Source organism: Cavia porcellus, unplaced genomic scaffold (genome assembly GCF_034190915.1).
Source record: "Cavia porcellus strain 051 isolate PalLab524CR breed Dunkin Hartley unplaced genomic scaffold, mCavPor4.1 scaffold_22, whole genome shotgun sequence".
NCBI lineage: Eukaryota > Metazoa > Chordata > Mammalia > Rodentia > Caviidae > Cavia > Cavia porcellus.
The window spans coordinates 26,165,542-26,189,138 of record NW_026947505.1 but is presented as its reverse complement, the minus strand read 5'-3'; the positions used below and the strand labels follow the sequence as shown (position 1 = coordinate 26,189,138).

General features: G+C 49.9%; 1 protein-coding gene across 4 annotated transcripts; it reads left to right on the top strand.

The window, feature by feature from the left end:
* Nucleotides 1–762: 762 nt before the first annotated feature.
* LOC134472078 (syncytin-2-like) lies at nt 763–20,926 on the top strand. 4 transcript variants are annotated; one of them, XM_063232941.1, is made up of 2 exons: nt 763–1,471; nt 14,164–20,926. In XM_063232941.1, the coding sequence occupies exon 2, from the start codon at nt 16,843–16,845 to the stop codon at nt 17,977–17,979; it is 1,137 nt and encodes a 378-aa protein (XP_063089011.1). In that variant the 5' UTR covers nt 763–1,471; nt 14,164–16,842; the 3' UTR covers nt 17,980–20,926. The 4 variants fall into 3 exon arrangements, with proteins under 4 accessions (XP_063089013.1, XP_063089011.1, XP_063089014.1 ...); XM_063232943.1 differs by having other exon boundaries at nt 18,220–20,926; XM_063232942.1 differs by having other exon boundaries at nt 1,269–1,471; nt 18,220–20,926.
* Nucleotides 20,927–23,597: the final 2,671 nt, after the last annotated feature.

Below are 23,597 nucleotides of genomic sequence, written 5' to 3'. Positions count from 1 at the left end.
TGGCCAAGGTGGTAGCAGCTGAAGGGTTGGCAGTATTTTCAGTGTGAACAGTGCCACCAAAACTTTTATGCACGCAGACCCACTTTTCCCTGGCAGTTATTACCTGGCACTGGAACTGGGCTGGGTTTCCTTATATCTTCTGTGCTCTTTAACCCCTTTCCCAGTGGACATGGCTTGCTTCAAACTAGAAAAAGAGATCGAGCTCTTTTTTCTTCTTTTTGATTTTGAGAATCAAACATAAATCATTACCTACAGTATACAGCTTGATCTAAAACCCTATGGCGTCAAAACCCTATGCAGTCAAAAATTACCTATGTCCCAATCTCTCCCTGGGGAAGCAGAAGTGCCCCAAATCCTTGCTGCACCAGGCTCGTGCGTGCCCTGGCCACTCAGATCACAGGTCACTGAGATCCTGTGGTGTTCCCTGCACCCCTTCCAAATTTCCATGCCTACTCCAACCGTGCCAGCTGTAGGGTGAGTGGTGACTGCAGGACCTGTGACCTTTGGAAATGGGGTCTTTGCAGATGTAACCAGGTAATACGAAGTTATTAGAAGGACTGCTGTCCTAATAAGCAGAGGACAGGAAACAGCGCCACGCAAGCAGAGGCAGAGCCGATTATCTGCTCTGCTGCTTAGCCAGGCACTCAGTAGGTCCCCCTGCACCTTCTGGGAGCAGGGTCTGTAGGGAGCTTGACTCTGGACTTCAGAGCCAGGAAAGACTAAGTATCTGTTAAGCCTCCTCTCTGTGGCACTTGGGCGAGGCAGCCCAGAAGAGCGACAATACGCCCCCTGCAGCCTCCATGTCCTCTGCTGACCCGAGGACGCCCTCCGGCGCCACCTCCTCCCGGAAGCCGCCATCCACCTCGCTTGTCCTTGGGCTTGTGATGGTACTGCCTGTATGGCGGGCTGTGCCTGTCACCGCCAGGACCTCGGGGAACTGAGTCGACGTCTGGTTGCCAGGGTTCGTCCCCACTCAGCCCTCTGCGCACAGTCCCCGCGGCACCCCACTCGCGCTCCGGCGAGCCATCAGGCCGCGCAGCCAGCTTCTCGCGTCCCTCGGACGGCCCAAGAGGACTTTGCTACTGAGCTAAACCGACACTATCACCGTGTCCCCCGTCACGCAGTCCCCCCGTTTCAGGGTTTTCAAGGGCACAGCGAGCGTAGGCGTCCTCGCAGGAGCAGGAAGCGCGCGGAAGTGTCGTTTGGTTTTGGCCAGCAGAGAGCGGCAGAGTCGCGGGCCAGCGGCGGTCTAGTCCGCGGCGAGGCGGGGCTGGCGACGCAGACGCAGCGGCGGGACGCTGGGCTCGCGGAGACCCGACAGGGGGCGCCGACCGACACCGGCAACTCGGGCCACCCAAGAGCCGGCCCTTTCCGAGGCTGCAAGGACTGTGGTCACCGCCCGTGCCTGCCCCACGTGTTCCCATCAGAAGCCGCACGCGATCCCATCCCGGCCCAGCCACCTGGCCTCAAGGTGTGGTCATAGGTCCCGTGCTCACTTGTGTCGCCCACTTCGACCAGGCCGCCTTTAGGCTCAGAGCACTAGCCTGGTCCCCTGTGCGCCGCATACGCCACCCTAGCGGACCCTGCATGGTTCCGACACAGCTCCGGGGAGGACAGCGGCTGCCCCTCTCCCCCAATGCGGCTGCCCAGTGTCCCTCCTGGGGTTGCAGGCAGCACCCTCGCAGAATTCCTCATTTACACCCTGTCCCTTGTCTAAATGCTACACGGTCGCTACACAGGGACACCTTCCCCACAATAGGTGACAAAATGGAAATAGTGGTGTTTCCGGCAGCTTGGTTTTATGTGTCTTCTAAAGTGTTTACTTTTTTTTACTTTTTTGAATGAGTTTTGCTTTTCTTGCTACAAGTTAACTGTGTTCAGGGTGGAAAAATGAGAAAACAAGTAGGATTAGCACATGAATGGGAAGAGTCAGCTGAAATTCCAGCCGCCTTCTATCAATAACCATACTGAGGTTTGGTGTATCTACTGCCACGTTCATTCCCTCTGCATATGTGTGTTTTGCATGTTAGTATTTTATGTTGCCTGTTATATTATTTTATATCATATTCCCCAATCCTCCACCACCACCTTGGTGCTGGCATCTCCCACCCCGGAGTAGGGAAGAAGAGCTGTCGCCTGGGAAGAAAGGGGTAGGGGGCCAGACAAGAGGCCCTGTGGGTGGAGAGCTGCCCCTGATAGCCGCCAAGAGCCTTGTGGGCACCTGTCACTCTGTGTCACTGGGCTGTGTGAGGCCCAGTGCCTAGCTGCAGCCCCCAAGGCGTGATTGTGTTCTTGTAAGACACTTTGAAGAAGAAAACCCCATTCCTGTCCTTTCTCTCAGTCCCTGTCTGCCATCTGAAGTGGAAATGACTGTGTCCTGTACAGGATGGTCCTTCCCGGTGTGGGTTTATTCTGACACATGGAGGAACGCCACTGCTCCTCTCTGCATGCTGTGAGAGGGATGTGAGCCCACATCGGGGTTCTCTGTGAGAGTGGGTGGGGCTATTAGGTAGGCCTAGAGAAAATCTTGATATCACAGCTGGGAGTACAGCTAGCACATAGTGGATGGAACATATAGGATAGGCCCCCAAAGAATACCACAAATATCAGTAATGCTGGGATTGAAAATCTAATTCCTCAACATTCCACCTGTCCTTGGGACCCCAAAGCCCTGAAGCCCTGGACAGCCTGCAGCATGGCCCAAGGGTCCACAGTCTTGACTTGTCACTCTTGGGCCCTGCTCATTAGGACATGAAGGGCTGGTGACAAAGACAAAGAGAGGTTGCAAGTCATGCCTGTGAATGGTGAGTCACCGGACAATGTGGTATATGGGTCAAGAGTGAGTTGGGAGCTATTTTGTTGTGCCTTAGTTCAGGTGTTGGGGAGATGTGCCTCCCCCATGATGCTTGTCTATCCAGGCGACTCAAGACCACCTTGCCAAACTTGACTGGAGTAGTTTGATGGCAGAGTCCCAGGTTGCTGAGGTAAAAGGGGCCTTGGACAGTCTGTTTCTCCAGGTGGAGGCACAGGCTGCCTCGGTGTCTTAATCACTAAAATTACAAATAAAATGTCTCCCTGTTGCCAGCCCCACCGATTCCTGGGACACTTTTGCACACATTATCTGTACTCCTTACAACTACCCAGAAATGGAGAGTTGCTCATCCTACTTCACAAGTGAAGGCAGCCAGCTTGGCAGACTCCAGGATACTTATCTGGAGCCACACTGTGAGCACAGTCAGTTTGGAAAAGGAAGGTTCCTGTGCTTCTCTCTCTGCTGGGTCTCAGATATAGCTGCCGATCCATATCATCATTTACAATACTGATGCCAGAGGCTTTGCTCTATGTGTTCCAGCTGTGCTCTGGCTCCTGAGATTTCAAATGCTGTTCAGAAGAGTCTAATTGCAGCAGAGTCCAAGAACCTTGAACCTGTACTCACCTCTCTCAAACATTCATAGATACGGTGTGAGGTCAGGGAAGAGTCTGCTTCAAGGAATGTGGAGACTCTGGACTGGCTTCCTGGCAGCCAGCTCATGCTTTGTGCATATGTGTTGGAACCATTAGGGTTAACTGCAAATGAGTAGTCTTTCCATCTGAATGTTGATGTTCCAACATGATCCACTTGAGGCTTATACTTTCTGACTGCTCTTTCCTCTCTGAATATTCAGAAACTTCAAATATCAGCCTATAATATACTCAGGGACCATGGGGAAGGGTTGGCCTAGACTATCCAAAGTCTGAGCTGGTTCCCCATGCCTCAGGGTGTAAGGCTGTATCTCTCTTGGCAGTATTTGCATTTAAGCAGAATTGGACAATGGAAAGTCCTTTAGATGAATAACAAACCAGCAAGTGACATTTCAAGCCAAGTACAAGGTTGTACACCTGTAATCCCATCACTGTGTGATGGGATTCCAATAGGAAGACCACAAGTTTGAGCTTGACCTGGGCAACTTAGTGACTTAGCAAGACCCTGCCTCAAAACAAAAAATGAAAAAGGGCTGGAGATATAGGTCAATGCAACATCCCTTTGTTCAATCCTCAGGACAAAAGTGACAGATGGGGCAGTGGCCAGCCTGGATGACAGGCTGGTGTCTCTACCTTCTGGAGCTTCAATTACAAAGGCCTCCCCCGCCCCACACCTACTCTCTTCAGTCTATCTGTCTACTCATTTCTTTTAAAAATCGAGTCTCAGATCTGAGACAAAGGAAGTAACATACTTTAAGCAAACTGTTCTGAGCTGGATGTATTGTCTGCACTTTTGTGTAACTCTGAGTAGTGAGAATCCTTTGACTTTCACAAGTCAACGCCATTTTGTAGACTAGGTCACTAGAATCTCAGATTGGCTCAGAGAATGCTGGTAGGCACACGTTCCAGCTCTGGGTTGGGGCTCCTGTCTCCCACTCCTCAGACTGCCCCAAACCACTGCTGGCTTCCTTTTTCGAGCCACTGAGTCATTGCTCACTGCTCAGGTCAGCTCATTTCAAGCCTGGCCTCCCTGTGCCAGCTGTCTGCACTTAACCCCTTGCCTAGAGCAGGCAGTGTTTCTTTTACCTTGCAACTTCAAATTTTCTAGGTAAATCTCCAGAATTCCCATTTCTTGGCCAACTCTATTTTACTCAACCTGTTAAATGGCTGTGTCTATGTTATTCTATTTTTACTTTGTTTTTATTTCTCCACATTCTTCAAGGTCTACTTTGATGAGAGTTTTTATACTTTAAAGGTCTGATCCATCCTGCAAGTGTTTATGTGGGTGTATATCTGCCTATGAGGCTTTACATGGTGGTGAGGATGTGGTGACTCTGATGATGTGGTAAAGGTAGTGTTGTTGGTGGCCATGACATTGTGGCTGGTGATGACAGGGATGAGGGAGCCAGCATCGATGGTGGCGTTGGTGATATGGTGTTGCCAGTAGAGTGGTTGGGATGGTGTAGTGGGGTGGCATTGTGGCTGGTGGTGATAATGCCGAATGGGGGAAGTGGTGATGATGGCATTGGTGCAGATGTGTTGGTATTGGTGGTGGTGGTGACGATGTGGTGTTGTCGATAGTGCTGGTGTGGTCCGGTGGTGGCAGAAGTAATGGTGGAGGGGGAAGCAGTGCTGGTGATGGACTGGTGTGGATGGGCCGCTGATGATGCCGGTGATGATGCTGTGCTGCTTCTGTAGCAGACCTCTGAATCATTTTCCCCACCTCCCTCAACTCCCTTACGCCTCGCCTGGATGGTCTGCCCTGAAATGCTGGCAGTGTGTGATGGCATGCGTATACATGGCTTCGGGTAAGTATATGTCTGGCTACTTTGGCTTTAGAAACTCCAAAATTTACAAACCTCAGAGTTTTAAAATAAAAAACAGGGTTAAACTATTTGGATCTCCTACATTAGAAAAAAATAAATGAACCACCCAACTGTAGTGATAGGCAATTAACACGATTCTGGGAGGACTTCAGTGCAAGATAATGGAAAAGCTGATTAGAAATGAGCCAAGGCTGGCGAGGGAGGTCACAGCAGTCCCTGAGCTCTGAGGAGAAGCCAGAGCTTGGCTATTTGATGCTGGCTGCTTCGAGGCGTGTGGGTCTCTTCCCACACCAGCCTGGGGGCCAGGAGGAAAGAGTGGGCTGAGCTCACCTCTCTGTGTAGGCCCTGCAGCTTCAGAAGGAGAAGATGGCTGAAAATAAATCTGCAGATGGGCAAGGAAAGGAGGACAGGAAGGGTGCGGAGGGTGGTTCCTACGAGAACAGGCGGAAAACAGCACTGACCTGGAAAGGCACCACGGACCGGCAGACTGAAGACAGCCAGTGACCCTGGGAGACAGGAGGGTGACAGCTCACTGGGTTTCTGTGCTCACTTCTGCAACAAGGAATCTCAAAATCCCGTGTGCTGGGGTTCAAGCAGGACCCCCACTTTGCATATCTGTGTTCTAATTTTACCTTCTCCTTGGTTTTGTTTTAGCCACTCTCCTGAGTCTTTTAAACACATTTTAAGTTTCAGAATTTGCTTTTTCAAATTATTTTTCCAATAAGTCAGAGCATGGGTAAGAAGACCAACATCCACACCCCTAGTGCTTCACATCTGAGCTGCTGCCATGAGCTGGCCCAGTGCCAGGCAAGTTGGGGCTCGCGTGGAGCTAGGATGATCTTGGAGCGCTGCCTTGGTTCTGAGCACCTGCCGGGTCTTTTTGTTGTGTCTCTGGGTCTCCTAGTGTTGGTTGGGGTGAGAACGCCTGCTTTCTGGTCCTATTCAGGTCTCAAAAGAATTCCCTGTTCTTAGAGTTGCTGTAGTTTTGCGACCTGGGGAACTTTCTGGCTCAGACAGTCTGGGTACGTGATGCACCCCCACCCTGCATACCCCACTCTTTGGAGCACAGAAGTGGTTCCTCTGGGGGAACAGTTTGGAGGGAGGGACACGGGGGACAGCTCTTGTCTTGTCACATGGGCCTTACAAGTAATGCCGGTGCCCCACTATGGCCGTTGTTGTGTAGCATGTGTGAAAGAGACTTTGGCACACGTTTAAAGCCACAGTCTGATGTCACAGCCAAGATCACTGTTCCCAGCACTAGGCTGATGGTACAATCCTGCCCTTGCCGCTAGGTGTGTGATTGGCTCTGCTTTTCTAAAATCACAGCCCTCACTTGTTAGGTGGGATGAACTTCACTTTTGAGGTTGCCTCAAGTATTCAGAGATAACAGATTTAATGTGCTTGGGTCAGTGCTGGGAACAATGTAAATTATGAGATAATCATCATTACTATTATTATTGTTATTATTATTTCCCTTGGGCAGCAGTCAACCACTGGCCTAATAGCCTATTGGAGAAATTATGTGGTTAGTATTTTGATCAGCGTTCAGAGCAGGGGCTGTCAGAAGATGCAAAAGCCTGGTGACCAGGAAATTTGTCCTGTATGACCCCACATCCAGATCTCACTTCCCAATAACCTGTCATCCAGTATTGCCAAGCCCTGTCCACATCGGCACCACAGAACTGATGCCAATCAGCTTTGTGGCATGGGAAAGCCCAGCTCCAGGCTTAGGTGAAGACTGACCCCTGTGGGCTCCTCTTCCTTCATTGTTGTTTCTTGCGCCCCCTGTAGGGCTAATGGGTCCCACTGCTGGTTGTTCCCTCTTCTCCCGAATGCCTTTCTTTACTTGGGAATATCCCTGTGTTTTTTTTTTTCTTTTTCTTTTTTATCGGTACCGGGGATCGAACTCACAACTGCCTGCTTGCAATGCAGGTGCTTATGCCGCTGAGCTAAATCCCCAGCCCCTGAACATCCCTGTGTTAACATGTCTCAATTTCTTGGCATAGAAGGCAGGACTCCCATTCACTGGTCCCTTGGGCTAGGACTCAGGCTCCATTTCCAGACACCACTGCATTGTGTTAGCTCAGAGGTTGGGCATTGTACGACTGGACACAGGGGAAGGTTAATGCACCCAGGTTTTGGTGACTACAGCTTCCTGGTCTTTTTCTGTGTAGGGGTGACACTGGCGATCAGCCTTGACATGTTTCCCCAGTTCTATCTGAGATCAGGTACATTGCCTAATACACTTGAATAATTCTCTGTCTGCCTAAACTTGCCAGGGTGTACTCAGCTCACAGAACCAAGACAAGCCCCAGTCTACCAAGACACCCAAGCACAAGCTGCTATGTTCAGCAGTGCACATGCGTCTCCTCATTCTGTTCTCACGTGGCCTTGGGCAGGAGCCACTAACTGTAAAGACCCCAGCTGCCTCGGATCACTCTCAGGTCAGGCTGTTGGGACTGATGTTGAACCTCTTAGAGAAAGACTGATATTTTTTTTCCTCCAACCTAAAATTCATTGCAGACTGCCTAGAAGAGGCCAGATACTGGGCACCGGGGCTCATGGGATCACGAGACCCACAATAGGCTGGATCTCAGCCTCCGCCCTCTTAGCCTACAGCCAAGCAGATTTGAACAGGAGATGCAGGACCTCAGATGGTGGCAGAGAGGAGGCCACCAGCCAGGGACCAGGGAGCCAGGTTAGATCCTGATGCTGGATTGGATCCCATCTCCAGCTGCCAGCCATTGCCATGCAGTATCTCAAAGGACACTGAGCTCAGAGAGCATTGCCTGAAACTGGGTGTGTGTGTGTGTGTGTGTGTGTGTGTGTGTGTGTGTGTCAGGGGGCTATGCCTTCTGGGGTGTTGTCCTAGCTCCTAATTGTATTAAAACATTCAAGCTGCATACCAAATGTTACGGCACACAATTAACAACATCTTCAGAGAGACCAGGACCAGGGCACCAAAGGGACAACTATATGTTCTCATTTCCTCTCCTTCAGATGACCCTTGTCTCCAAATAAATCACAGAATATTTAACTCTTGCTGTGAGTAGTAACACTTATCACCTCCCCAATTACCTCGCCCAAGTCAAAGCAGCCTCTACATTCTGGAATCAGATGAGATGGTTTGTGCTGTTCATTCATTTATGAGCTCATTTGTTTAACATATGTTTCTTGAGCATATACTCTGTGCTGGACACTGCCTCTCAAACATCAGTAAAGAGTCAGTGAATCTCTTGGTGTTCCACAGACAAAGTCTGCTCACTGGGGCCTGGAGAATTGTGGGGCTTGGATAGGGACCAAACCGGAAACCAAATGCCCGGAATGGAGAAGTTGCTCCACAACGAGAGGCAGGTGCTGGGAGAGGTAAACAGCGTGGGAGACACGGAGCAACACAGGCCAAGGCCTGGACTGGGTTGAACAGGAAGCGCTGTGGGAAGAAGCTGCCTGGAGGTCTGTTCTGCAGGGAGAGCTGATGGATTGGCTGCAGGAGAAAATAGGAAATCCCAGAGTTTGATTTGGTATCTGCAAATCCGAGGTGCCCATTAGAAAACCCAGCCCAAGCATGAAACAGGCCACCAGCCCCTATGGAAAAAAATCCCTTTCCAAGCAGATGCCCTTTCTGTCTCCTCACCAAAGGCTGATTCCAGCACATCACCAACCACAGGGCTTGTTAGGAGACTCCTCACAGTCAGAGGCCATGTTGCCAGATGCTAAATCTCCCCCATAAGAAATCTGAAGACAAAATTGCAGCAGTCACTGTCCAAAACCAATATGTACAAAACCAGCACAGAGCCCTGTCAGAGCAGCAGGTGTCGCAGCAGTAAACACTGGAGCCCAGCATGTTGACTTTGGCAGTGCTCATGCGTGTCTTGTCATGGAAAGAGTTTATTGAAATTAAGACCTGGGACTAAGTGGCTCCCGCAGGCTGCTCTCTCCTCTGGCTGTCTATGGTGATGCAACAGAGGAAGGAAAGTGTGGCCACTGTTCCAGAGCAGGATATGGCACAGCATGCACATTATCTGATTTCATTCTCTCAACAACCCTGTGAAGCAGTATGATGGGCCCATTTTTCAAATGCTGAAAATGAGGCTCAGAAAAGCCCAGTGATTTGCTCAGGATCACACAGGCAACTAAAGGAGGCCCAAATTAGAAACTAGAGTGGAGGTTCTATTACCTGCTTACCAGCTTCCAACCCCTAGGTTTTTATAGAAATCTGTTTGGCCTCAGGGAATGAGTTATGATTGGTCACAAGACCCTTGTTTCCCCTTTCCCAGGGGTTGGTTTAGGAAAGCACATGACTAATTCTGGCCAATGAGTTGGAAGAGAAAACCATGAGATTCTAGGAAAGTGTTTCTTCCTGATCAAAGGTGATTGGTGGCAGGGAAATTTAAGGACAAATACCCCTAAATCCTCTTCTCCATCCTGCTTGTGGAATGGTATGTAGGGTAAGCTGTGTGATCAGTGGCAGCCTCCTTAATCTATGAGATGTTAAGGATAATTAAGTTCAACAGAGTCAAAAGGAAAAATAGAAGCCTAGAACACGCCCAGGTTCAGAATGGTATTGTAACAGAAAATACTGGTCCTCCCAGTATAATTCAATTTGTTAGTTTTCCAGGAAATATTTTCTGCTCTAGTTCTGATGGCTCCTGTTTTTTAGAAATGGCTGGTCACTGTGATGCACAGCTGGTCACTATGATGCACGTGGTATAAACCAATCCCCAACTGACAAATCATTCTGCCTCCATAACTCCTGCTTGCTTCTCCCCTATAAGCCCTAAACCACCAGAGATCAGGGTCTGATATTCTGGGAATGATCCTGATCAGTGCCCATCAACACAAAAAATTTTGTCTCCAAATCCTGGGTGTCATTTCAGTGTTTCTGCTCGCCATTTCAGCATCACTGATTGTCAACCCAATTTTAGGACTGCCTGCTTCCCAGACTCATTGTTGACTAAGCAATAAATATCCCTAAGGCTGAAGTCACTGTTATAAGACATTTTAGCTGGAAACCTCCTAATATCAACCTTGGGTGGCCTAACTTTAAAGCCTCCAATTTTTTCCTGCTACACTCTGCTGTTTGCATGGGGGTCCAGATGTCATCTGATGCCCACTGTCAAACTAATGCCCAACAATTACAGAATATATCAGATTTAGGAACTGCAAGGAAAATTACCCGTCTAAAGGAGAGATGGTCAATTCGGTAAAATCAGAAATATGTCTCTGGCCTTAATTGTTCTTGGCACAAATCCAAGGATCACAAGACTTCAAAGCTGGAAGCTTCAAAGCAGAGACTCCCAGACAGCATCAACTCTCACACTGGGACTCAGTTTCCCCTGCTGGCTTTCAGCCAAGCCAACTGTCTCTTCCTCTCTACTCAAACTCTTCATCACTTTTTCCAAACTCCGATTGACCAGTCTCCTCAAATCAAAACAGAACAGCAATACCACACAAATGAAAACAAGTAAAGAAGAGAGAAAGAAACATATTGGTTTTCAATCATATTCTCATGTTAAGATAAACTGGTGCCAGTTGCCTGAATTTTTTCCCCATGTACAATTTCTTTGTTGTATGCAGTTACCACTCTCTTCCATTATTAATGTACAGGCATAACTGCTATGTAAAGAACCCAGAGACATAATGGAAGTCAAGTTCTTGGCTTTTGGGGGTTAAATTCATTCTGGAATCTCATCACAGAGAATCATCTTGAATTGTCTGAAAGTAAGTTAGTGTGGAGGGTGGGAGGCTAAGCTCTGTAGGGCCTCAGATAAGACTGTGTGTCATCAACAATACTTTGGGAAGTGAAGACATGAAAGATCATCTCACCCACTTCAAAGGATGACAATAACACAGGCTAGCAAAATGGAGCTTAGGTGTTGTAGAATCCCTTAGGAGGGGACTGGTGTCTAGGTAGGAGGTACAAGAGTATAACAGAGGAAGAAATGCAAAACTACTCTCAGGGGGATCAGAGAGAGTTGGACATGGGTCCCCACGATAGGCTTTAGGAATCTGAGCACAGGAGGCTTGAGCCTGCTTCTTCCAGGAGGTCTGGGAGAATCTGTGCCTCTGAACACTGGAGAAATAGAGTGGCGATGTTTTCCTGGTGGGTGGGAAAAAACAGGACTGTCTGATGTTCCTAAATCTCTCACAGCTCCCAAACAGGACATTCCTGCTCCCCTGAGAAGACGGAGCACCAGTGGAGGGAGACACGGAACAGCTCCAAGGCACCAGGATATGCGGAGCTGAGCTGCAGATATCATGGTGACTTCTCAGGCTGAAGCCATCCAGACCTATGGCTACCTCAGTCTACCAGGGAGGGCAGCCCTGGCCTTTGGATCTCACTAGGAATAGATGTCAAAACTGGACTGGGAGCAGAGGACTTTTTATTCCCTCAGAGGATAGTTCCAAAAATGCCACGAATTGCTGCATAAAAATAACAAACATCTGTTTAGCTACAACTCCCAAAATGGATGCTCCCAGGTGCCTTCACAGCTGTGGGTTGCTCTCCCACACATCTGGGAGTGCTGGCCACTCTAAGATGGTCTTGGCCACACCTGGGATGAGCCAGCTCTGCTGCACCTGTCTCTCAGTCTTTTCCTGGAACTGGCAGGCTGGCCTGGACATGTCCATCTTGGCAAGGGCAGAGGGAAAAACCAAGCAAGCCTAACCACATAGCACAGCGGAAGCCTCAAACTGCCTCTTGGAGAATATGCTAATATCCCACTGGCCAAAGCGAATCTCCTGGTGGAGGCCGGAGCTGAGGTAGGTGGGGAAAGAATTGGGCCATTCTTATTACCTGCCACCCTAGGAAAGCCACCAACACCCAGGAGCCCCTGAAATGAGATCCCATCAGGGAAAAGGGAGTGAAATCTGATTTTAACTGATTGTATGCACAGTTAATAGATCCTGAAATTTTCTGAATTATTCTGTAATTGATTAGAATAGGTTTCCTATAATTAGGCAAAAATGAGGTTTAGGAGGATGCTAAATTTAATTATAGACAATGTTATGATTTTTGCTCACGTGATTTGTGAATGCTGATTCCATGTACATTCCTTAAGCCAAAGGTTCAAAATCACAGAGAAAAGGTTGGGCTGGAGTTCAGTGTTAGAGTATATACTTGGCATGTGTAAGACTTTGAGTTTGATCCCCAACTCCAAAACCAAAACTAAAACCAAAACACATAAAATCCCCAAAACAATCAACAATGCAACCCTAAATACTGCAGAAGTCAATCCCCTGAGCATCTCCAACCACACCAGAGAGTGACGTCCAGAGCTGACATGAATCTCTTGAACTATTACAGGGGAAAAGAAAACCGATTAAAACGCTCAGGTTTGGTCCACAGTGTAACTCTGGAAAGGGTGTCCAGGACCCTAACACTTCCCCTACAATATCATATTCTTTTAACAGCTATCTCTGTAATTGCAAGAGTAGCAGCTTCAAATGTAAAATATCACTTATTGAACTAGAATAGCCTTCAAAGTCAAAGCAAAAAAAAAAAAACAAAAAACAAAAAACATTCAGTCGCTTGTTGTTGAATGAATAATGTTGGCATCATTAAACCAATGATACAATCTGCCAGATGAGGGTGGCTCAGTTTAGGGACTGGTTGGGACACCAAACTAGACATGGACATTCTGTGCCTGTCCACATGTGGGACTTGCTGTGAGATGGCCAGAGTTAATTATGGGCCTGGGGCGGCTGGAGTGAGACAGGAAGGGGAAGATTGAAGGAGAGAGGGATGAAGGGGCTCCACAGGGCTGATAAGTGTATCTCCAAGCAGACCTTTCATGGAGAGGGGGAGAGCTAGAGCAAGAAACAGAGAGAGAGAGAGAGGGAGGAGAGAGAGAGAGAGAGAGAGAGAGAGAGAGAGAGAGAGAGAGAATGGGGGAGAGAGAGAGACTTTCTTCTCATTTTCAGTCATCAGAAGGCCATCTTTGTCACGGTGTCTGTGACCTATTATTTTGCCTGTGTGCATGCGTGCCTCTGTGTGTGCCTGTTTCTCTGTATGCCTCTGTGTGCACCCGTATGCATGTGTGCCTTTGTATGTACATGCACCTGCGTACATGCCTGTGTGCCTGTGTGTGTCTGAGGGTGTGTGCACATCTATGCTCCTGTGTGTATTTATTCCAATCCCTCAAATACTTTTCAAAGAACAAAATGCCTGTGCCCTTTTAATATGATAGGCACAAATGTCTTGATACTATTCCATGATCTAAGGTTATGGGGATCCTGTATGCCTCTTGGCCTTGGCCAGGTGCTCCCCAAAAAGTTGATTCCTCCAAAGGGCAAAGACTTCTGACTGTGCAATAGTGGAAACAAAGCTTGGACATGACCTGTGATGAGCTGTGTCTTCCCACAGTGAACTGTGTGGTTTGTGAATTATCTATCAAGGTGTATTTTTTTAAAAGCAGACTTGGAGCACCAGGTCCTGCAGACTCTGGAAGCCTGAGGGCTCTGCCATGGAGTCCTGACTGCCCCAGCCTGAGCGCCAGGGCATCTTCTATTGCCCAGGTGTGTGGGTATCTGCCCTCACCAGGGCTGTAGAGCAGGTGGGAGAATCCAGGCCAACATGGAGTGGATGGTCATCTGCAGAGCAGCACAGACCCCAGCATCTCTAGAATGGAGTGTGGCTCAGTCACTGATTTACAGAAGAGCCCAGAGAGCTGAGTGTCACACCATTAGGGCTCTGCAGCTGCTTGTCTCAGGTCTCAGCAGACTTCCTGGGTCTGATCCCTGACAGCAAGTCTGCACATCCTAGCTTCTGCCCACCCGCTCAGGGAGAACACACAGGGCCTGGCTGGCAGCCCATCTGCACAGAGTTCGGAGGCTCTAAGATTAGGGCTGAGTCTTGCTTTCCTTTTCTCCTCAGCCACATGGAAAGTCCACCACAGAGCTGCGAAAGTCCTCCCACACCCACAGCAGGTGACACCCTGGGAGTCCAGCCAGGGATCTCTCCCCTGCTCTTCTACCAAGATGGTATCAAGCAAGAGGAAGGAGGAGGACCCCAGGTCTCCTGCAGGCCCTGCCCTGGATGCTGCCCTGAGAAAGCAGTATGTGGAAGGCACCAAGATGACGGGATTACAGAGCTGCCTGTGGCTCCCCTACACCAATGCTAGCAGCCCTCACAGGACGTCAGGGTAGAGAGACCCTGATCCTGAAGACAGCCCCTCCGTCTTGCCCTCTGGCATTGAGAACAGCCCAATAAGCCACGGCAATATCTGAGCCCTGTCGCCATGCTTGCTCACTCACAGCCACTTGTGCTCAGGCTGTGACAAGAAAGAGGTCTGGGCAGGGGTGGTGTGCACACAGGACCGGGCCGGGGAGGGGCAGAGGCGGGGCTCTGCTTGGGTCCTGCCCGGTGCCTCCTCTCAGGCAGCACACTCTCCCATCCCTCATTTGCATGCTCTTCACAGGAGGGTGTCTGGTCACCCAGACCTGCATAAGAGTCACACTTATGGGTCCTTCCACTGGAGTCCTGTCACCCCAGCAGCAGCAGCAGTAAAGAAACTCTAGTCCAAATGTAGGCTAGGGGTCCTACTCATTCATTCTTATTCTTGCCTTGGGGTTCACTCTCCTCACTTTACATACACGGGCATGAGGGCTTAGAGAGCTTAGGGGACTTGGGGGATTGCCCAGCATCACAAAGCTAGAAGGTGCCAGAAGCAGAATCAGAATCCTTAGTAGACCAAGTCGTGTCCCATGTGAGCTGCTCCAGGCAGCTGTCTTGGGCCCCTACACCTCTGCCCCTGCTCCTGCCCTTTCCCCCACTATCCTCTGGCCTTCACACCCTGCAACCTTAGCGGCCCCTAGCAGAGGAGATGGCACAAGGAGGGCCCTCACCTCTGAGGAAGGGGTAGGAAGGTGAGAGTCTTAGCCTGCTTGCACTGCGTCACATCTTCACGTGTAAAGAGAATTTCCTGCAGGTGGCTCTAGGTTTGCCCCATGACTTCTCTTGAACAGTAGGCACCTGGGGAGATCGTCACTTTGCCAGATGAATTCAGCCTCGGGAGCACGTGCATAGCTTTTTGTTTTTATTTTTATTTATTTATTTATTTGCCATACTGAGTAGTGAACTATGGTCCTTCACACTGAGCTACATCCGTACACCTTTTTTATTTCGTATTTTGAGAGAGTCTCTCTATGTTGCCCCAGGCTAGGACTGAACCTGCCATCCTCCTGCCTCCCAGAGTGCTGTGGCTACAGGTGTGCACCGCCAGGCAGAAGTGCACTATTAGTTTTCTTGCACTTTTGTCATCACTGTGAGAAACAGAGCTTCCAGAGCAGCTGCTGCCCCTTTAGCTGGGCCCCAACATTACACAGCTGAAGGACACCACTGTCTAGCTCCCCTTGGAGAGCTGCTACTGGACACGCGCAGTGTACGGGTGAGCCGCGCTAGCTACTCTGACAATCGCTTATGGTACGTCACTGAGGTTCATGGTTACATGCTATGTATGTGTCCTGCATGTACCTGTATTTTCATAACCTGGGTTAGTTTGCAAAAATTTTAACAAAAGAAGTGCCACTTTGAGTGGTATTTTTAGAAAATCTTGTGGGTAAAACAAGAGAAGACCTGATAGATAGTGGATACATGGTAAGTGCACTGATGATGATGGTGGTGGTATTGGTGATGGTGCTGATGATAATTATGATGGTAATGATGATGGTGATGGTGGTGATAACGACAACTGTGATGGTGATGCTGATGGTCATGGAGCTTATGATGATGATGATGGTAATGGTGATGATGCTGATAATTATGATCGTGATGGTGGCGATACTGTTGCTGCTGCTAATGATGATAGTGATGAGAATAGCGACAATGATTGTAAAGATGATGACAATGATGGTGGTGATGATGACAATGACAATAGTGATGTCGGTGGTGAGGATGGTGATGACATTGGACCTGATGGTTGTTGGGAGCCGCGGCCGACACCGGTCGCTTTACTTGGCGGACGTGAGGCCTGTAGAAAAGAGCAAAGCCTGAGCTAGATTACCCCTCCCATCGAGTGAGCCAAGTTGGCGCCTGCTTCCTGCCCCCTGATTGCCCTGGTGACTTAAACAACCCGCTCTGTAAGATAGTCTGCCTAGCAACAACTGATGTTAGCCAGTCAGCCCGCATCGCGCGCTTTAAACTGATTGGCCACTGTTACCCTATAAAAGTGAGTGCCTCTCCCGCTACGAGAGAGAAGCACAGAGAGAGATAGAGAAAGTTCACCAGTAAGAAAGGACTGGTGGCAAAGCAGAGGCCTCGCGGGGCCCACGCGGAGACAAATAAAGACAAGGTTGCACACCGTCAGAATCTGTCGTGTGTTTTTCCTGCCGGCTGGGAGCGACACCGACATCTGGTGGCCCGTACGGGGACCTGATCACTCCCCTCGGTGGTGTGCAACGCTCCAGCGTGGTGCTGCCGGACAGGTGAGTAGGGGATAAGCCTGGGCTCTGGGTGGCGCGCACCTACAGGGCTTTTAGACTCCCCTCAGGCTCACACGTAGGTGACGGGTTCTCTAAGTCACACGTGGTGAGTTACAGCCCTTAGAGGTTAAAAATGGGTAATTTACCGAGCGCGGAGGCGCGGCCCTTGGTAAAGGCCCTTAGAAAGCTTTTAAAAGCTAGAGACCTCAGGGTAGGTCAAAAAACACTGGAACTATTCATAGCAGAGGTAGATAGGGTGGCTCCCTGGTTTTTACCCACGGGGCATTTAAACCTGCCGTCATGGGAGAAGTTAGGCGGGGACCTCGCCTCGGCGGAATTGGGAGGCGATATTTCGCCGGCTATTCGCCCCCTGTGGGAAATGATACATGCGTGCCTTGAAGGGGAGGGGAAGGGGTTCCCATCGGCAGTTAGAGACGCGGAAATCATGGACGCACGCAAGGCTTTTGAGCAGGCAAAGTCGGAATGCTCTCGGGAGGGATCTGTCCAGGGGGAAAAAATCCAGGGAAAGATAGAGGACACCCAAGCTCTGGAGTCCTCCGACTTAGATAGCGAGGAGGAACCAGAAGGTGGGGCAGGAAGCCGAGAGGCCAAAAACCCCTATGCCGAGTTGCGCCGCGAATTGTGTGCGTGCGCCGCCCGGGAAAAGCAGAGAGAGGAGAAAGGGCCCCCGAGCGCTCTCTGGCGGGGAGGAGATAGAGAGCCATCCGCTCCGCCCTGGAGCTCTTTTCCAGAAGCGGCTCCCCGCCGAGAGGCCGCTACAGGGGACCCTCCCTTCTCTCAGCCGGCACAGGAAGTGACGCCCCGTTCCACTCTGTCGCGACCGCTGTCCTATGACGTCGCGCCGCGGGGCGGACGGTATTTTCATGGGCGGTTATGGAAGGGTGAACAATGGTTCGGAGGGGATCCACCGATGCAAGGACTAGATTACGGTCCTTATGGAGTATACCCTGTGCAAATGGCCCCAGGCAAAGGGCGCAATGTTTGGGAACCGTTTGAAATAAAACAGATCAGAGAATTAAAAAGCGCTGTCACGACCTTCGGGCCCACAGCTCCTTATACCATAGCTATGCTAGAGAATCTTGCCTCTCAGCCTCTTACACCGGGTGACTGGATGCAGCTGGCCAAGGCGTGCCTTCCTTCGGATAGTTATCTTGATTGGCGAGCATGGTACACAGAGTTCTCTGCCGAGCAGGCTGAAAAAAACGCCGGTCGAGGAAACAGGGGCTGGGGATTTAGCTCAGCAGCATAAGCGCCTGCCTTGTAAGCAGGCAATCGCGAGTTCGATCCCTGGTACCGATAAAAAAAAAAAAATAAATAAAAATAAAAATAAAATAAATAAATAAATAAATAAATAAATAAAAATAAAAAACAAAAAGGGGGAGTAAGCCAAGGCCTGCCTCCAAAGGCGCGGTTATCTATAGCATGACAATGGATGGGCCCGGATCCGGTAGTCAGCTGGAACCAAGGTGCGGTTTGTGTTTTCCCGCAGGAACCGGGACAAGAACCATTGTGGGTCCCAGAAAGACTGACGCGTGCGACAAGCCCTTCGACTGAAGACTAATCCTGTCCTGCCGGAGACCAGCAGCAGGCCTGACAGCCAGATGAACCCGAAAAAGGCTGCTTTTTTCATTGGGGGCATTGTCCTAGCACTCCTCAGGAAAAGTATGGTACATGCGGGGCTGGGGGGCCCCGCTTCTGGAATAGATCTTCTCACGAGCCTTCTTGGCAGTCCGTGCGATTGCGGAGGTGGCACGGTAAGCAGTATACCACCTAGCGCCAAAAAAGGACCAGGGACCGATTGTGGGGATAAAACAGCATTCTCAGTTGTGTACCCCTCCACTGCAGGAGGATTTAGTCAACCATCCTATCAGTGCATACTTAAGCCTAAGGTGAGTCCCTCAGGGCCTGGTGATCTCGCCACATGTCCCTGCACTAAGTTTGAGGAATCCATGCATGTTACATGCTATACAGAGACAAAACAATGCAAACTTAAGAGTACAACCTATTGGATGGCAACGCTAACTACAACTAAAAGCCCTGTTGCCCCTAACCATATTCCCGCTGTTGTAGGCGGTTCTCCATTCATGCAGTCAGGTTGTAATGGAGAGGTTGGAGAAACGGTCTGTTGGTCTATGACCGCTCCCGTTCACATCTCTGACGGTGGAGGGGTCCAAGACCAGTACCAGCAGGAACAGGTCATCGAGCGATGGGAACAATTAAATCCGTTCCCTGAAGTCAATTACCATCCACTCCTACGCCCAAAATCCCGAGGCATTAACCTTGACCCCGCTACTGAATCCATATTAGAGGCTACCCACAAAGCACTCAATCTTACTGACCCAGGGCTGGCCTCCGATTGTTGACTGTGTATGATGATGGGAGAATCATGGCCGCTGGCCATGCCATTTAGAGACTATGAAAGTGAACCTTACAATTATAGCACACCCTATAATTGCTCACATGGGCCTCCATTTCGGGTCCAGTTTATGGGACAGTTTAATGCATCCTGTTTCCAAAAGTACCCACAAAATAATAGTTATGATATTGTTGTTGGAGCGCTGGCAGTCGCCTCGTGTGAGTCCATAACCAATGTAAGTAGTAGCTCGCCGCTATGTGCCCCCTTTGGCAAAGTATTTGCTTGCGGCAATGGTCATGCTTATACCTACCTGCCCAGTAATTGGACCGGCCTATGTGGCCTAGCTTACTTGTTGCCTGACATTGGTATTGTCCCTGGGGACCAACCCATGCCCATCCGAGCTGTGGACACCTTTATAAAAAGACATAAGAGAGATGTGCTGATTTTACCTCTCTTGGCTGGTCTGGGGATAACTGGAGCCCTGGCCGCCGGGACTGCGGGCCTAGGAGTTTCATTAACCAAATATACTCAGTTATCCAAGCAATTGATAGAAGACATGTCTATAGTTGAGAGAACCCTTCAGGAGATACAAGATCAAATTGATTCCCTTGCAGAGGTTGTTCTGCAGAATAGAAGGGGCCTAGATCTACTCACTGTAGAGAGGGGAGGTATCTGTATTGCCTTACAGGAAAGATGCTGCTTTTATGCCAACAAGTCCGGAATCGTTCGAGACCGATTAAAGAAACTGCAAGAAGACCTAGAAAAGAGAAGAAAAGAACTACAAGACAATCCCTTTTGGGGAGCCTGGAATGGCTTGCTCCCCTATATTTCACCATTGTTAGGTCCCCTGTGCTCCTTGCTTCTGCTCTTACTTGTAGGACCATGCTTGCTCCGATGGGTCACATCGTTCATTAATGGACGCCTTGCGGCGGCACGTCGTCAGGTCCGCATGGTTGCCCATGCGGCCCTGGCAGCAGCCCGTGATGGGCACAATGACCCCCAGGCTTACGCATGGCTCGCTCGACTGGCCTACGACCGGGTCTAGATGTGGCGGGTCTTCCGCACTCCTTCCCTATTGACACCACACAGCAGGGTAGGTGAGTCAATGACGGGTAAGAGCGTGCCTCCCCAGCACGACTCGACCTAAGCCAGGCCCTACCCCATACTGCACGAAAGCCGCTGGATTACTAGAATCTGCCCAGATCTAGATGTCTCTCCGAGGGGATCACACGGAGGGGCATGAGTGCATGCCTATGTGCATCCAGGTTCCGTCCAGTTCACTCCTGGCCCTGGAAAAAGGACGAGGGTCTCAAGGCCTTGGTGGACCCGGGGACGGCCGACCAGGGTCCAAGCCAAGGGCCTACGGTGGGCCTCAACACAGGGCATAAGCCTCTGCACTCGATCCAGGGTGGGCTGCGATGCATACATTTATTCAAAGTAAATAAAATAGGGGGAGATGTTGGGAGCCGCGGCCGACACCGGTCGCTTTACTTGGCGGACGTGAGGCCTGTAGAAAAGAGCAAAGCCCGAGCTAGATTACCCCTCCCATCGAGTGAGCCAAGTTGGCGCCTGCTTCCTGCCCCCTGATTGCCCTGGCGACTTAAACAACCCGCTCTGTAAGATAGTCTGCCTAGCAACAACTGATGTTAGCCAGTCAGCCCGCATCGCGCGCTTTAAACTGATTGGCCACTGTTACCCTATAAAAGTGAGTGCCTCTCCCGCTACGAGAGAGAAGCACGAGAGAGAGAAAGTCCACCGGCAAGAAAGGACTGGTGGCAAAGCAGAGGCCTCGCGGGGCCCACGCGGAGACAAATAAAGACAAGGTTGCACACCGTCAGAATCTGTCGTGTGTTTTTCCTGCCGGCCGGGAGCGACACCGACAGATGGTGATGATGACAGTGTTAATGCTGATGGGGGAAGCAGGAGTGGTGGTGGGGAGAGGCTAATGATGATGACCATGGAATGATGGTGATAAAGACGGTAGTTCTTTAAGGAACTGAGAAGACGCCTGAGCTTTCCTTTCCTCTGGACACAGGAAAATGTTCTTTCCAGAAAGACCTCAGTGCTATTGAAATCAGTGGGCTTCAACCCAAACCTCTTTCATCTCAGTCTAATTCTATGGCAGCTGGCCCAGCCCAAGTAGGTTTCTCTAATGATATTTACCTGCTTCTGGCATTTTGGCTGATAAACACAAAAGGTAACTCTTCAGAAGAAAATTAATTAGATTATTATGGTAAATAAATAATCATCAATTAAAGCATCACAGAGAAAAGTGGATGAGAGTTGCTGATGGGACAGAATTCTCATCTTGTTCTTCCTGGCAGGAGGCTGAGACCTAAGAAATAAAGAGGCAATCACACACACACTCACACACACACACACACACACACACACACACACACACACACACACACACAGTAAAGCTGTGGTGTCTCTGTGACCTCCCAGGTTTTCAGGGAGTGCATCCAGGCCTCTGCTGTTACCAGAGGTTCAATGGTGGTGATGATGGCGGTGGGACAGCACTACAGGAAAGTTGGGGTACCAAGAGGTACATGTAGGAACTGAGTTTTCTCACTCCAGAGAAGATTCAGGGCCTCAGGGCCTGAGGGATGGAGATGAGCAAAAGAATGAGAGGATTTCCTGCCTTCATGGAACTTATGTTCATGTGGGAAAGATATACTCCAAGCAAATTATCAGAAAGATTGACTTGTGTCCCCCAACTAATAGGTTGTGGTACTGGGGGCAGTACCCTCAGAAGGTGATGGGATTTGAAGAGAGAGTCTTTAAAGAGGTAATCTCAGCACTCTGGCAAGCTGAGGCAGATGGATTGCAAGTTTGAGCCCAGTCTAGGCAACCTAGAGACTTTTTAAGATTCTGTCTCAAAAAGAAAGAAAAGAAAAGAAAAAAGAAAGGTCTGGGGATATAGCTTAATGTAAAGGCCTTGGGTTCAATCTCCAAAACAAACAAACAAACAACAATTTTAAATATGGAGAGCAAGACACACCCCTGGAGAGCCAGCCGCTGCAGGCCTCAGGTTATGCCTCTGGATGAGCCCACAACTGGTTAACGATATGCAGGCAGCTGCTCTGTGGATACCTCTGCAGTCTTTGTAGCCCCAAGAAACACTCCCAGGAGTTCCAGGACGGGCCTGACTGGGGCAGAGGGCGAGCAGGGAGGCTGGGAGAGCAAGGCAGGGAAAGTCACAAGTCTGGGGAGCAGCAGGTGAGCAGAGCTTGGTGGCGGTGAAGGGGCTGGGCAGGAGGTTTCATCTGGAATGCCTTGGGAAGTTATTGGAGGATTTAGGTAGAGCACCATGGAGAAAAGGCACACACTTCAGTATGTGCTGGATCACACCCACACCCAAGGAGAACCGCTGTGGGGATAGCAGAGAGGCCGGGTAGGAGGCTGCCCAGGGAGGCATCCTGACCTGGGAGGTGATGTTAAGGTTTGTTAGATGGAGGGGAAGGGGCAGGGCGAAGAGAATTCCCCTGGGGACATGTGGGTGACATTTGCGCCTCCAAGGGTAAGATTTCCAGCAGTAGCTGAACATTTTTTTTGAAAGGGATTAAAGAAAGAGACCGAGATTCTATGCCACGGGACCTTTACAACATACCCCAAAGGAAGGAGAATAAAAGGAACTCTGAGTAGGTCCCTGCTCTGCTCCCAGGTTCGATGCTAACTTTTCTTTCCCTCCTTATCCCTTAAAGTGTTTCAGAGCATATCTGAGACATTCCATCATATTACCTAGAATTACTTTAATATTCATCTGCAACCAATAAAGATATTATTAAAAGCATAACCGATAACAGCATCACAGTGAGATGGGAAAAATGATACCATGTTTGTGAGGAGGGAAACGACACGGTGGAGTGAGAGAAGGTGACCACAGGAAGAAAGGTGACAGGAGGTGCCAGTTCCTTCTGGGAGTGACTGTGAGCTCCTAAGCTGAAGGGACAGCATGGACAGTTCATCCTGCCTTAAAAGGGATGGCAGAGGGCCTTGGAAAGTTTACTAGTGAGGATAAGCCCTTCTGTTTTATCACGACATAAGGAAGGAGGTCATTAGCTAAGAGAGAGAAGATGACATGGATGTTGCAGGCTGAGGAGAGAGCTATGAGCAGTGTCAGTGGACAGGAGATGCAGATGCTAGCCATGAGAGTCACATGAGGTGCAGGGCACAAGTGCCAGCAGTCAGCATAGTTATGGTTTTCCCCACGGGTTTCAAGCTGCTCTTAGGTAGGTATGGAGCTGATGAGATTCTTGATGTAACCAGGGCTGGTGGGGCAGGGGGCCGAGGCACGACACAGCGACAGATCCTGGAATCCAAAAGAGGGCCCTTGAAGCTGGTGAGACTGCGTGAAAGAATGATCATAGAGGTACAGGGATGGGGCCTTCAGGAGGTTCACTGGGGCTCCTGGAGATGGTAACATTGCCCAGAAATGTCTGGGGCCATCTGAGGAGAGAGATGGCCATCTAGGAGCCAAGACCTTCAGTGGGCAAAGGAGAGTGGCC

What these genes read in the sequence shown, in the direction of transcription:
- LOC134472078 (XM_063232941.1), top strand. Translation starts at nt 16,843, where the DNA reads ATGGGTAATTTACCGAGCGCGGAGGCGCGGCCCTTGGTAAAGGCCCTT.